This window comes from Ochotona curzoniae, unplaced genomic scaffold, assembly GCF_017591425.1.
Source record: "Ochotona curzoniae isolate NIBS_2020 unplaced genomic scaffold, NIBS_Ocur_1.0 scaffold_4506, whole genome shotgun sequence".
Lineage (NCBI taxonomy): Eukaryota > Metazoa > Chordata > Mammalia > Lagomorpha > Ochotonidae > Ochotona > Ochotona curzoniae.
Genome location: NW_024467119.1, coordinates 59364875 through 59379998, shown reverse-complemented (window position 1 = coordinate 59379998; position 15124 = coordinate 59364875). Strand labels below are relative to the sequence as shown.

Sequence of the window (15124 nt, the reverse complement as noted above, 5' to 3'; positions counted from 1 at the left end):
GGTGAGCAAGAGGGAAGAAATACCATCTTAAGGCAAATACAGGATGTCATGGCTCACACAACTGTGACTAGGGCCTTCTATCTAAGAAGTAAATCCATGGACCCCCTTGACTTGGAGAGTAACCTGAATGGTTGACAGGGCGTGGGAGACCCACTTAAGCCTGTAGGTGTTCCCCTTCCCCCAAATCACAGGTGCTTATACTTAAACTAGTTAGGTAGAACACCAATAGGCCAACTCAGCCTGACAGTAGCATTGCAGGGACAGAAAGAAGTGGCTTACCCTGTTCTCTGTGACTGGGGAAACCCTGCATGTTACAACAGTAAGAATTTTGTGATTGCATAAGGTGTGGTGTGTAGCTGGGTCTCTGGCAGTCACTGTGTCTGTGTGGCTTCAGAGGCTCAAAGCCCCATGAGCACCTGGGATGGGTTGCTGTAGAGGATTCTGTGCTCTCTCTGAGGACCACACAGATCCTTTGTCTAGTTCTTGCGAAAGACAGCATGGGTGGAGTATGTTTCCACTGTGGGCTCTTTCTGAGCCTTGATTACCTTGGCAGAGAGGAAGCCGGCAGTGATCTCAACAAGGATGAGCTCATACCCTCTCATCTTCTGACAATACAGGAGAGCAACCAGGCTTCAAGGGGTGCCACCCTGAACTTTGGCATCACTCCTAAGCACTGAAAACAGAGCTCCCTGCCCTACTCTAGTGCACACCTGCAAATATCCCCTGAAAGCAGACACTCCACTAAGACAAAGATATACCTCAAAGATAAGTGCCATCAGAGGATAAAACCAACAAGTAGTTCCACAGAGGCCTAAAAATAAATGTAGAAACAAGGGAAATATGAACACGGGGACAATGTAACTCACCCATAGGGATACATTTCAATACCTAAATGAAAAAATGAGAAACTGATGAAATGCCTGAAAATGGATTTTAAGAAATGATCATAAAATTATTCAAAAAACAATGCAAAGCAAATGCATGAATTAAGAAAATCTATAGATGGCTGGATTAAAAAATTTTTCCATGATAATGAAATAGAAAATAAACCAAACCAATATGCCAAATGAAAACATGCAGAGGAAAGCCTTAACAGCAAACCAGGTGAGGTAAGGTTCTCCAAGCTAGAAGCAAATCTTTGGAAATGTTTCAGGGGGAAGAAAAAGGTGAGAAATAAACAAACTGTGGCCAAAGATTTATTGGATACTATAAACTTAGACAAATGTCTTAGAGATCCTGAGGTATGGAAAGAGAATGAACTAGAAGGTCTTTTTGGTAATATGATAATAGAAAATTTCTCTAATTTGGAGAAAGTATAGGAAGCCCACAGAATTCCTCATAAATATGACAAGAAAAATGTCTTCACTGACACATTATAGTCAAACTTTCCACAGTAAAACAAAGACAAGACTCCAAAATGTACATGAGAGAAATGCCAGATTATTTTCAGAGGATTCCAATTAGACTGACAGCTGTTTTCTCATCATAAACCTTATAAGCTAGAAGAGAATGGAAAAACAGAGTCTAAGTCCTAACAGAAAAAATGTCAACCCAGAATACTATGTCACTCTCACTTACAAATGAATGTGAAATACTTTCCAAAACAAACACAGATTGAAAGAATTTATTACCACTAGTTCAGTCCCCTAAGTGCTGCTAAATCATGTGCACACTCAATACGGTAGTCATCACTATGAAACAATGTGAAGGCAGAAAATCTCCTACTGCAAGTACAAAGGAAACCCAAAGCAAACAAAGGGAATATATTTGGGGAAATGACAGGGCTAAGTTGTTACTTATCAATAATAACCTTGAATGTCGATGTCCTAAATTCTCCTATTAAAAGAGACAGATTTGTAGCCTGAATTATAAAGTCACACCCATCAATCTTACTGCTTAAAAGAGGCGTACTTCACCAACAAACACACATTAGACTGAGAGCCAAAGCATAGAAAAATATATCCCATGTGAACAGAAAGCAAAAGTGAGCAGAAGAAGCCATCCTAAAAGACAAAATACTTTTAACATAAAAACTCTTAGAAGAGACAAAGTGCATCATGTAATGACTAAGGGATCAATTCAACAGGAAGATGTAACTGTAGCAAATGTATATGCACCCAATTCCAGGGTGGCACTATTTAAAACACAAGTTAATGAATCTTAAGGGAAACACAAAATCCAATACAGTAATAATGGGGCACTTCAACACCCCACTTTGACCCATCCATAGATCTAAAGAACCAAAACAAAACAAAAAAGGAGCTAATCTATACTATGGACCAAATATCTAATTGATATCTACAGAACATTTAAACCCACAGCAATGGAATACATATTCTTTTTATCAGTCCATCAAGCTTTTTCTAGAATAGGTGATATGCTAGGTCATAAAGCATGTCTCAACAAATTCAGAAAAACTAAAATCATAACATGCAACTTTTCTGATCACATTAGAATGAAGCTGAAAATTAACAGCTTAAGAAACTCTAGAAAACATGTAGACACATGGAGAACACCATACTCCTGAATGAACATCATAGACAAAATCAAAAGGAAAATCACAATACTCGAAATGAATAAGATGACAGTAAAACATTATCAAGCCTTACATGACAGTAAAAGCACTGGTAGGAGAGCAGTTCTCAGCAATTAAGGCCTACATTAAGAAATGGGAAAGACTTCAAATAAATGATCTAACAATGCATCTCCAGGATTTAGAAAAACAATAACAATCCAAACCCCAAATTAGGAGGAAGTAAATGATTAAAATTAGAGAATGAATAAAATTGAGACAAAAATTATACAAAAGCCTGGCAAAATCAGTATCTGGGTTTTTTGAAAAAGAATTGATATACTACTGGCCCAAATAATCTCAAAAAAGATCAAAATTAATATTATCAGAAATGAAATGCAGATATCACAATGAATACCACGGAAATGAAGAATCACTCCGAATCACTACAAAAAGCTATGTATTGAAAAATTGCAAAATCCCAAATGGTTGGATTTTTTGACACATAGAATCTACAAAATTGCGTCATGAAGACAGAGAAAATCTAAATAGAGCAATAATTAAGGTAGAGACTGAATCAGTAATGAAGACCTTTCCCCTCCCCCACCAAAAAGAAAATCAAGAACCAGACCGCTTCACTGTTTACTTCCACTAAGCTTTTTAAAATTTGTTTTGCTAAAGCTTATTTAAAAGGCAAGGAAGTCACAAAGGCAAATGGGCCATATTTGGGGTTAGCTGGGCAGGGAAGGGAAAGATAGGAGAGAGATGTTCTGCTTTCACCTTGTACGTGCAGGAAGAGAGCACTCCTCCTCATTGGCTGGCTTTTTATGAACCTCCTGGTTACACGTTACCATCCCCAAGCCCTGGGTGAGAGGGATTACATCCTGAGGAAGGGGTGATTTTTCTGACAGCTAGGCAGTACAGTATGGCATAGGGTGGGGCAGGTACGGTTTCCATCCATGACTAAACTAGCTACTTGCCAGTTCCATTTCATCCCTAGCTCAGTGATTTCTGAACCTTATTCCTAAGGCTTGGCAAAGGGTAAAGATTCATCATGCTTTTTGTTGTTTACGGGTACAGGTTTTGCTTGTCCTGGGTTTGGAAATCTCCCCTCATCTTGTCTAATGGGTCCATCTCACAAGCTGGAGAAATTTTATTCAATGTGCCCCACCCCCCCACACTGTCTTTGCCACTCTGAGAAGTCGCTGGCCTCTACAACAGGCATGACTATCAACATGCATAAATTGGAAAGAAACAAATTAAGGGCGGGGTGCTTCCTAGAGAAAAAAGATTGCACTCTGTTGTTTTGCAAATACTGGGTGATGACAGACAGAGGCAAGCGAGGTCCTGGATGGTTCAGAGGAGCAGGCTGACTCATTATTTGCATGTGGGCATGATCTCTCTAGCACAAGAGTGAGCATAACTGTATGTTCCAATGCCAGGCACACACCCTTGGGCTCTGGTCCCAGAGACTGGAGATCCTATCATGTCTGAGACTTTATGGAAATGCCAAGGGTCATCAATGGGGATCGCCCCAGGGATTTCAGCCTCAGGCCACTGGCCTAATGCAATGGCAGTCTGCAGGTGTGACCACTTAGAACTTGTCAGGTTCCTGAGGCCTGCCACTCCCAGACTGGCATGGTGGCACACCACAGATGGACCCCTCCAAACTTCTCAAGAACTAATTCTGAACTTCTCAAACTATTCAAAACAACTGAAATGGAGGAAATTCTTTCAAATTCCTCTTGATTCCAACATCCTTAATTCCCAAACCAGAAAAATATACAAAAAAAAAAAACCAGTTTAGTAACACTGATAGCATAGACACCAAAATCCTCAACAAAATAGTTAATTAAATCTAATAAGACATTAGATCAAATTGGATTTATTTCTGGAATGCAGACATGCTTCAACAGATGCAAATTAATAAATGTGATACACTCTAGCAAACTGAATAAAAATCATATGACTATCTCAACAGATGAAAAAAAAAACACCTGATACAACACTATCCTTTCATGAAAAAAACCTTGTGCAAGTGTGTATAGAAAGAATATTCCTTAACACAATCAAGGCATCCAGGCAGCAATACTGAATGTAGCATTAGAGAAAAGCAAATAAAAACCACAATGAGGTTTCATCTCACTTGAGCCAGAATGGATATCCCACTGAAATGAGAAAACAATAAATGCTGAACAACATGTGGGGAAAAAGGTATCCTAACCCACCCCTGACAGGAATATAAACTTTGTACAACCATACAGTATGGAGATTTCTCAGAAACCCGAAAATGTAGGTACTATATGACCCAGCCAATCTATTCCTGGGAATTTACCAAAGGAAATGAAATCAGCATATGACAGTTCACTGTAAGCGCACGTTTATGGCAACTCAACTGACAACAGTTCAGATATGGAATAAACCCAGAAGTCCTAATGACTGGATAGAGCATGTCTGGCATACATACATGATGGAATACTACTCAGCCATAGAAAGAATGAAATCTTGTGTTTTTCAAGAAACCATTTTACAACTGGTAACCTTATGCTCAATGAAATAAGCCAGTCTCAGAAAAACAAGTATCATGTTTTCCCTGATCTGTGGTAATACACACAGTACAAAAACCAAAAAGTATGTGAGTGAAAATGACATTCTGAAATTTGATTTTTATAGCCTTTATATATACTGCTGAGGAACAATTTTTTTGTACTTGTTATCTGTTGAATTCTTCATCTGTAGCGTTAAGCCTGTGATTATGAAATGAACTGAAAGTATGTCATTGTAAAAAAAAATCTTTTGGGGCCCGGCGGGGTGGCACAGTGGTTAAGGTCCTCACCTTGCACGCCCAGGATCCCATATGGGCGCTGGTTCTAATCCCGGCAGCCCCACTTCCCATCCAGCTCCCTGCCTGTGGCCCAGGAAAGCAGTCGAGGATGGCCCAAAGCTTTGGGACCCTGCACCCGCGTGGGAGACCCGGAAGAGTCTCCTGGCTTCGGATTGGCATAGTATCGGCCGTTGTGTCTCTCCTCTCTGTATATCCGCCTTTCCAATAAAAAAAATAATAAAAATAAATCTTAAAAAAAATTTTTTTTGAAGAGGGGGTTGGTATTGTGGCACAGCAGATAAAGCCATCACAACAGTAGCACTGGCATCCCACATGGGTGCAGGCTCATGTCCCACTTCTCATCTGTTCTACTTAAAATCCAGCTCCTTGATAATGTGCCTGGAAAATCAGCAGAGGATAGCTCAAGAATTTGGATCCCTGCACCCATGTGGGAGACCTGGGAGAAGCTCCTGGCTCCTCACTTTGGATAAGCTCAGCTCTGGTCATCATGGCCATTTGGGAAGTGAACCAGCACACGCAAGATCTGTCTTTCCTTCTTTCCTGTAACTCTGCGCTTCAAATAAATAAATCTTAGGGGGAAAAAGAAGAAATAAAGGAGGAGGAGAGTGAGAAGGAGGGAAAGACAACTGAATGGAGAGCATGACTATGTTCCTAAATCTGTACTTTGAAAAACATGAGATTTGTTCAGTTTATATAAATAATAAAAAAGAGATATAAGCCCCTGAAAAAGTACATTTCAATGTGAAAGATACAGGGCACCGAATTATTTATTAAAAATACTTATATGTCCCAGCAGAAATTAAAAATAAAATCTTGGAGATAATGGAGTCAAATATTAAAGTATCAGTTAAAACTAATGTACTTTAGCTGCTAGGCTACTGTGCCAGGCCCAGACCCTCATTAATGTTTTGAACTGGTTAGCTGGGACAAGCACTTGACATAGTGGTTGAGCCATTACCATGCACTCCATAGGTTCAAGTTCCAGCTCCACTTTCTATACCAGCTTTCTACTAATGTGCACCCTGTAGGGTAGCAGGTGATGACCCAAGAACTTGGGTTCCTGTCACCTTGTGGGAGATCTGCTTTGAGTTCTCAGCTGCTTGCTGTGGCCTGGCCCAGCCCTGGCTGCTGTGGACATCTGGGGAGCAAGCCAGCAGAATGAAGATCCATCTCTTTCTCTCCCTGTCTGTATCTCTCTATCTCTGCTTTTCAAATAAATAAAAAACTTAAAAAAAAAAATCCCAAAATGATTAGCTGACTGAAATAATACCATTTATACCATAAAGCATACTATTCCCATAGGTTCAAGATGCAGGTTTTTTTTAAAGATTTATTGATTTATTTATTTTATTAGAAAGGCAGATGCACAGAGAGTGGGAGAGACAGAGAGGAAGATCTTCCGTCCGATAATTCACTCCCCAAGTGGCTGCAATGGCCAGTGATATGGTGATCCGAAGCCAGGAGCCTGGAATTTCTTTCTGGGTCTCCCACGCGGGTGCAGGGTCCCAAAACTTTGAGCCGTCCTCGACTGTTTTCCCAGGCCACTAGCAGGGAGCTGGATGGGAAGTGGAACTGCCGGGATTAAACTGGCACCCATATGAGATCCTGGTGTGTTCAAGGTGAGGACCTTAACCATTATGCTATTGTGATGGGCCCTGAGATACAGTTTTTCCTATATGGCAAACTACACTAATTAGGCCTCTTGGAGGCTTTTTATTTTCTTTCATATATGCTGATCTTCCTGCATGAGTAATTATGGACTTTAATTATTCAAAGTTTCTCAACAACTTAAAAAAAAATAGTTGGAGAGATAGATATAGAGCTTTAATCTGCTGATTTGCCTGCACTGGGATCCCAGATGAGCAGGGGTTCTAATCCCAGCGGCCCCACTTCCCATCCAGCTCCTTGTTTGTGGCCCTGGGAAAGCAGTTGAGGATGGTTGAAAAGCCTTGGGACGCTGCACCTGCTCAGGAGTCCCTGAATAGGCTCTGGGCTCCTGGCTTTCGATCGGCAAGGCTCTGGCCATTGTGACCACTTGGGGAGTGAATCATTGGATAGAATATCTTCCTCTCTGTCTCTTCTCTCTGTGTATCAGACTTTCCAATAAAAATTAAAGAAATCTTAAACAAAACAAAACCTTTAGGGTCTGGTGCTGTGGCATAGCACGCAGAACCTCTGTCTGCTTTACTGGCATCCCACATGGGTGCTCATCAAGTCCATGCTGCTTCACTTCCAATATAGCCCCCTGCTGATAGCCTGAAAAAGCAGCAGAAGGTGGCTCAAGTTCTTGGGCCCCTGTATCCACATGGGAGGCCTTAAAGAAGCTCCTGGCTCCTGGCTTTGCCCTGGAGAAAACGGGGTGAGAAACAGGAAAGGAGAAAAAAGCCTCCGAGGCAGTCACTGGGGTGTTGATTTCTGAACCCCATGAAGAATATCAAGTGGTTGTGACCCTGGGGCACAATGAACTTGACGCTCTCTGTCCCCTTCCTGGGATGGAACCACTGAATCGTTGGCATGTCCTGAATCACTGACTCTCCTCATGTTCAGGAGGCCCTCACATCCCTCCTGGGTGCCCTTGATGCTGAGAGAGGGCTCAGACAGGGAGTGGTCACTGGGGAGGCCAATGCTGTGACCGAAGGCCTGGGGCTCTGTGCAGCCCACCCTCCATCAGGGTGGAGTCTAGAGCTGGAGTTCAGTGAGATGGACATGGGTCCTTCGCTCAGACTGAATGCAAAGAACTGGTGGCACCGCCTTGTTGGCGAACACAAATCTATGTGCCAGGCAGGTGACATAGCCAACTCTAGTGTGAGAGACCATAAGAGCTCTGCTTGCCACCCTCCCTGACCTTCCCCTACTGTGTCTTCAGTGGGCTGGTCTTCTTGCTCTTTCTCTTCATGATGAAACTATCATCAAAAGTACACATGCCCCAGAGGTAGGAGATCTGGAAGGGCTCTGGTTGCCTGGCCCTGGTCTCCTGGCCCGTCTGTGTGGTGGGTACCGGGTTCGTGAGCTCTAGGGGTGGAGGATCCAGCAAGTTAAAAAGGTGGAGCAGTGGGGCCCGGCGCGGTGGCGCAAGTGGTTAAGTCCTCGCCTTGCACGCCCAGGATCCCATATGGGCGCCGGTTCTATCCCGGCAGCCCCGCTTCCCTTCCAGCTCCCTGCCTGTGGCCTGGGAAAGCAGTTGAGGATGACCCAAAGCTTTGGGACCCTGCACCCGCGTGGGAGACCCGGAAGAGGCTCCTGGCTTCGGATCAGCATAGTATCGGCCCGTTGCGCTCACTTGGGGAGTGAATCATCGGACGGAAGATCTTCCTCTCTGTCTCTCCTCTCTGTATATCCGCCTTTCCAATGAAAAAATAATAAAAATAAATCTAAAAAAAAAAAGGTGGAGCAGTGAACGCAGACCCTGATGCACATGGAGAATATAGCAGCCTGTTTGGTATCATAACAGAGGAAGAACAGAGTAAATTGGACAACTATTCCAGCAAATGATGACAGCAAAACTCTGGGTGAATGCGGATTTGAGGTTGACTATGGCAGCCAATGGACACCTGGAAGGTTGTTTCACCCTCAAATCGGGCAAAATCAACAGCATTTCAGAACTATCCAAACCACCTGTTTGGAACCCTTGGAATATGCCGGGGACCTGGGTTGATACAGTATGGCGGTTCTCTACCCCTGGGTACTGGGATATTTAGGAGGCTGGGCATGGCTTCCCCCTTTGTCTCTCTCCTTCCCCCGAGAGTTAAGAAGAAAATTTGGAAATAATGATTCACCCATTTTCCTCTAACCTTAAATCCTTCCCACCCTAATCAAACAGGTAATCATCAAAAATAAAAATTAGAAAAAAAAAACTAATGTACTGAGTAAAATGATGTATTAGAATCTTGAGACAAGATTTCTACATACCACATCATCTTTGTTTTCATTCTTAAATGATGCTTCAGTCTCCATAGGAGCATCACTGTGATCTCCTTCCAAGTTCTGTTTTTCAATGACAGATGCACTAGCCACACTGAAGATTCCATGGATGTTGACACGAACTTTAACTTTTACTTTGGAACTATCACCATCAGACTGCGGATAAACATTCTGAATAGTGAAGCTCCCTTAAGGAAAAAAGAGCTTGAATCAGTACATGAGCCTCATATATTAACTCATGCAATTTACTTATTCATTAATCTGCCATATTTAAGAGGTGGGCAAACAATGCAAATTTATAATCATATCCTTATAGATATGTTACTTCTCACAAATTATCTTAAGATAAAAAAAAAAAAACTTAGTATGAGACTCAGAAAAGTTAAACTTACCCCAAATCATCAATAGTAGTTAAAACACGAGTTGGAATTTTAACCAAGGACTGCTAGATAACTAAATTTTTTTAAAAAGTGCTATTGTAAATCCAAGTAGCCAAGTGACAAAGTACAATTTCTAAGCTTGAAAATACAACAGATACATTTCTTCTGTGACCTACCTCTACATATAGTAACCATCTCAGTAATTCATAAATAGAGCCATTTAAAAACTTCTGGAAATTTTCCTATAACAAGTTAATGATAGCAACAGTAGAGAAGACCAGGCAAAAAAAGTAGTCAGTAAAAACTTGGTTGATCTATTTGTGGGTTGAAGTGGCTCCCTCCGCTGTTCACATTGCCAAATCTTAACCTTCCCAAAGCCTTATAACTGACTATATTTGGACGTTAGGTCTTTAAAGAGGTTTTAAAGAGGCAATTATGTGGGGATGAGTTCTTTAGGGTGAGCCCTTTTACAAAACTAGTGGTGTCCTCATTGAAAGGTAGAATCTGGAAATGAGACACCCATATGTGACAGAATGTCATGTGAACATAAAGGAGGTCATCTCTAAGCTCAAAGACAGGCATGGAGCAGGTTCTTCCCCTCTACAGCCCTCAGGAGGAACCACATGTGCCAACACTTCTGGCTTCCAGAACTTAGACAATACATTTCCATTGTGTAAGTTCCATAGTTTCCATAGTTTGCAGCACTTTCTTATAGCAACCTTAGAAAAATAATAAAACCTTTAATAATTTTTCCTGCTTTAAATAATGTACTTGAAATATTCATGTTATACCTACTTTCTATATTAGTATAGATAATTTTAAAACTTAATAGTTCTTCTTAAATGATATTATATTGATTGAAGAATCATTTGTACTCCCATGCTTATTGCAGCTTAATTCATAACAGTTAAGATACAGAATTAACCCAGATGTCCATCAATAGATGACTAGCTAAAGAAAATGTAGAACAGATACACTATGGAATATTACTCAGCCATAAAAGAAGGAACCCTGGCTTTTGCAACAAAATGGGTATAAATGGAAACCACTATGCATAGTGAAGCTACTTCAAAAAGACAAATATGTTTTCTCTGATATAAAACATAAAATGTATGGAATAAAATGGTCACTTTGAGGCCAGCTATAGGCAACTGCCTAGGTTGCACTGTGCCTAGGAAAGTGTTATACTGCTGGGAGATTTATAAGCAGTTAATAGCTGGCAGGCATCCTGGGCCTGGTTAATGCCAATGTGCTAACTATACCAGTATTCCAGCATAGTTGCTGCTGCTTTTGTTTTAAAGATACTGGGGCAGTGGAAGTGGGGAGCAGATGCCAGCACACCAGCAGACAAGGTCTGGGGAACCATGTGCAGTGTACATGGGCCCTGAGTAGGCAGGCAGAGGCCCAGGCTGGCATGGCACATTGCCAAAGGATCTGCACACTTGCAGGCATGTGGGGGCTGTGGTCTAGAGATGTGTGGGAGTGAGGACTTCGGAGGGAGACCGTGACAGGTGAGGAGTGACTTTTGTGGGACTTCCACCAACCAGGATATTGCACTTTCAGGTAAATGAGGGGGCTGATACCAGGTGGTTTGGAGGAGGAAAACTGGAGGACTTTTGGGGGATAAAACAATACACCTGTTCATGCAGGAGACCTGAGCTAGGATTGTTGGTATCAACCACTGCCTAAAGACACACATGAAAGCCATGGCTGGCAGGGTTTGACCACAGTGTTCTGCCAGTGAATGTTGGGGCAGATGTGGACCATGCCTGGGCCATGGCACTAACCAGCACTTGATACAACGGGGTCTGGAAGAGATTCTGTGGGGGATTGTGGGCAGCATCCATTGGTTTGCATGTGAGATGGGGCTGTGACCACGTGATTGCAATCATCAGTGTGTGTAGGCTGATGTAGGTAATAAAGTCAGCTGGACATCACACTGGCTGGCACACACAGGAGTCAGGTTGGGGGTCACCTCTGGGGAGGTTTTTTGGGGATCCAATTGGATTACTGGACTCAGAACTCCAAATCATGGTGAAAATCATAGGGTATCTGGTCTGACTATGGAGTGCATGTGTCAGGACTGGGTCTCTTTGGTTGTTAAGGCCTGTGCAGTAGATGGCATGCCCAGATGCTCATGGGGGACATGACAACCAGTTCATTGAGGCCTGCAGAGAATATCTAGTACCATGGAGGGCAGAACAAATTGGACAGTTCTCCAGGTCAAGCTTTGACAGCAAGTATTTGGTGAATCAACAATAAGGTAGACTATGGACCTTGGAAGGCCAATGGACCTTGGAAGGATTTCCTCATCCATGGGGCAATGTTAATGTACAGCATATCAGCACTACTGAAACCACTTAAGCAGTACCTTCAGAACATGCTCCACATTGGGACCCTGGAATGACACTGGATGGCCCTCCTCCATTCTTGGGTACTAATTCAGTTGGGCTGTTGGTAGCAGCTTTCTCCCCTTCTCTCCCCACTTTCCCCAGATACAGAAGGAAAAAGGATATTGAAGGCAGTTGTCTCATCCATTTTCCCCATTCCTCAACCCTTCCCAATTGGTGGTCCAAATGGGCATGCATCCCTCTCAACTATGTAAACATCATAAAAAGTGAATTAAAAAATAAAGAGAAACGGTCACTTTGGGATATGACTATCAATTTTAGCCCATGTTTATGCTACAGTGGAATAATGGCCTTCCAACTTTTTACTTGTAGAATATACAATTAATGGTGTATTAAACCTGTGAATATAGATTGCAAAAACTGATTAAGAGAAGGGAAGTATGGAGAGAAGAGTACTGGGAGGGAGAGCAGAGAGTGAGAGAAGTGTGGTCACCTTCTTGGAACTGTCTCTATGGAATGCACAAGACCTGTTCTCTTTATATTAATTGCATTAAAAAAAACAATGAAATGTTACTATATCTTTGGCATAGATTATTCAGTTAAAATTGTATTACAACCTCCTATTCTCACTTCTGTACTAATGCAACAATCATTCTAGTGATTGCCAGTGAACATTATGTCTAAAATCAGAATATATGGTGAGCCTTGCAGTACAGTTTAAATTTTCTGATGAATGAGCTTTTATAGAAAATGTTGATAAGAATTTTTCAGGAAAATTATAGAGTACTTTAAATATAGAAATCAAAATTAATCAAACATACTCAAGCTTGTACTGAGCACTAAAAAGTACATGCTAAGAAGTATGAATGTTTCTTTAAATACCAAGTATTAGCTTAGCAGAAATTTTCAAATTTTATATATTATTTATTACAGGGAAGTTAATTTCTTACCAATTCTTGGATCAGGATAAGGCACTTCATGCAAATTTGTATAAAATGCTTCTAGCTCAAATGGTTCTTTCTTGTGGAAAGTAATGACTTTTGAGAATGGGGCAGGATGGTTCTTGCAGAACACTTCACATTCCCTAAAATGTAATGAGAACAAATAGGAAACAAATTGAAGTTTGCCTATAAACCTGACACAGAATCTATCCTTCTAATGGATTTTGGTTTTTGTTTCTTTGGAGAGAGACGGACTAAACAGAGAGAATTGCAGGCATACAAATAGAGTGAGTTCACACATCCACCGGTTCCCTCCCCAGAAGTCCCTAACAGGTATTGAATCCGAGTCTCCTGCATGAGCAATAGCAATGCAGTGTATGAGCCACCACCTGTTGCTTCCCAGAGTGCCACACCAGCAAGGTCTGGCAGTACAGCCAATACTTGAGCACAGGCATTCTAATACAGCATGTGAGCATCCCAAGCTGTGTCCTAACTACTCCAAACACCTACCGCTGCATTTCATTTTACTTCATAAGCAATAACTGGAAATATTTCTATACACAAATGTAAAGGAAAACAATTTGATTTTGCTATATGTAAATGTATTTTGACAGCTTTATAGTTAAAAGTTTTCAGAGCATATAACAGTTATATAGTACTGAAATGAGGATTACCAAAGAATACATGTGTTCTAGGTGGTTTCAAAAACAGTTCATGTACAGATTGAATTGTTTATTTTGGTGCAACAAAGGTTTTGAGAGTCAAACATTAAATTTTTCATCATGTGCATTTTTCCGTAACTTTTTTGGCAGGTAACTTTCATGGGTAATAAATTGGAATTTAAAAAAATCACATTTTAAGACCAGACCTTATTGAGTGACTCTAATAATAGTTGTCACATATAATTTTCTTATTCTTGCTCCCTTTGAAAAGTGATTTTTATTAATACTTTTTTTTCAAAATTTATCTATTTGAAAGTTAGAGAGGAAAAAAGAGAGACAGATATCTTGCAATTGTTGGTTCATTCCTCAACAACAAGGAATAGGCTAGACAGAAGCCAGTAGCTTCATATGGATATCCCACCTAGCTGGCAGGGCACAAGCATTTAGGCCATCTTATGCTTTCCCTGGCACGTTATCAGGAAGCTGGACTGGAAGTGGAACAACTGAGACTCAAACCAAAGCCTATACTGGACAGCTGTACTGCAGGCAGGGCTTCACTTGCTCTATCACAATGCTGGCCTCAGGAAATAACTTTAAGCTTACAGAAAAGTACAAAAACACAGGAGAAGGAAATCTGTGAAGGGCATTCTCTACCTAGATTTACTGCTATTAACATTTTATTCCATTTGTTTAATATTCTGAGTACACGGCCTCTGTGTACTTTTTCCTGAAACAACTATGAATGATATTGTATACATACACACACACATTATGGCCCCTTAAACATAAATAATTCAATGTGTTTCATAACAAGGATATTCTTTGATATTTTACTATCTGTATCTTCATTTCTTTTAGTTGACATAAAAATGCATTTTCCTCAACAAAAAATTAAGCCTACACAGCAATTCCTAGTCCTTGAATAATATAACAAAGGTGGCTTAGACTGTCATTTAGCAATGGCTTAGAAACACTCTTTAATGCTGTAGTATTATCAAAGTAGGTACCTTAAATTATGCAAAGTTTGAAAACTCTGACATTTATGACCTACTTCCTTCTGGCTAGTGTTGAAGAATCTATTAATACCTTTTACTTCCTTGTTATTAGGATCTAATTATTTTCTTTCTCTAAGATTTATTTATTTTTATTGGAAAGGCAGATTTACAGAAAGGAGAGACAAAGAAACCTGTATCTTCCCTCTGCTGGTTCACTCCCCAAAGGCCAAAATGGCTAGTGCTGAGCCAATCTGAACCATGAGCTTCATCTGGGTCTCACAGGTGGGTACAAGGTCCCAGGGCTTTAGACTATCCTCTAATGCTTTCCCAGGTCACATGCAAGGAGCTGGATGGGAACTGGATGGGAGCCGGAGCAGCTGGGACACAAACTGGTGCCCATATAGGATATCGGTGGTTGCAGGTAGAGGATTAGCCAGTTCAGCTATTTCAGTGGCATTTAAATTTTCCTCTTTTAGAAATTTTTTTTTTATTTTATTTGTTCAAAATGCAGAGTAAC

General features: G+C 41.1%; 1 protein-coding gene across 3 annotated transcripts in view; it reads right to left on the bottom strand.

The window, feature by feature from the left end:
• Positions 1-15124, bottom strand: part of HSPA4L (heat shock protein family A (Hsp70) member 4 like) — a 72700-nt gene that overhangs the window by 25237 nt on the left and 32339 nt on the right. For 2 of the 3 annotated variants that reach the window (XM_040966957.1, XM_040966959.1), the window contains 2 exons: positions 12960-13093; positions 9267-9466 (listed from right to left, as the gene is read on the bottom strand). In XM_040966957.1, the coding sequence (XP_040822891.1) occupies positions 9267-9466; positions 12960-13093 (334 nt within the window). The remainder of the gene's footprint in view (positions 1-9266; positions 9467-12959; positions 13094-15124) is intronic. The other variant, XM_040966958.1, reaches the window with a different exon arrangement.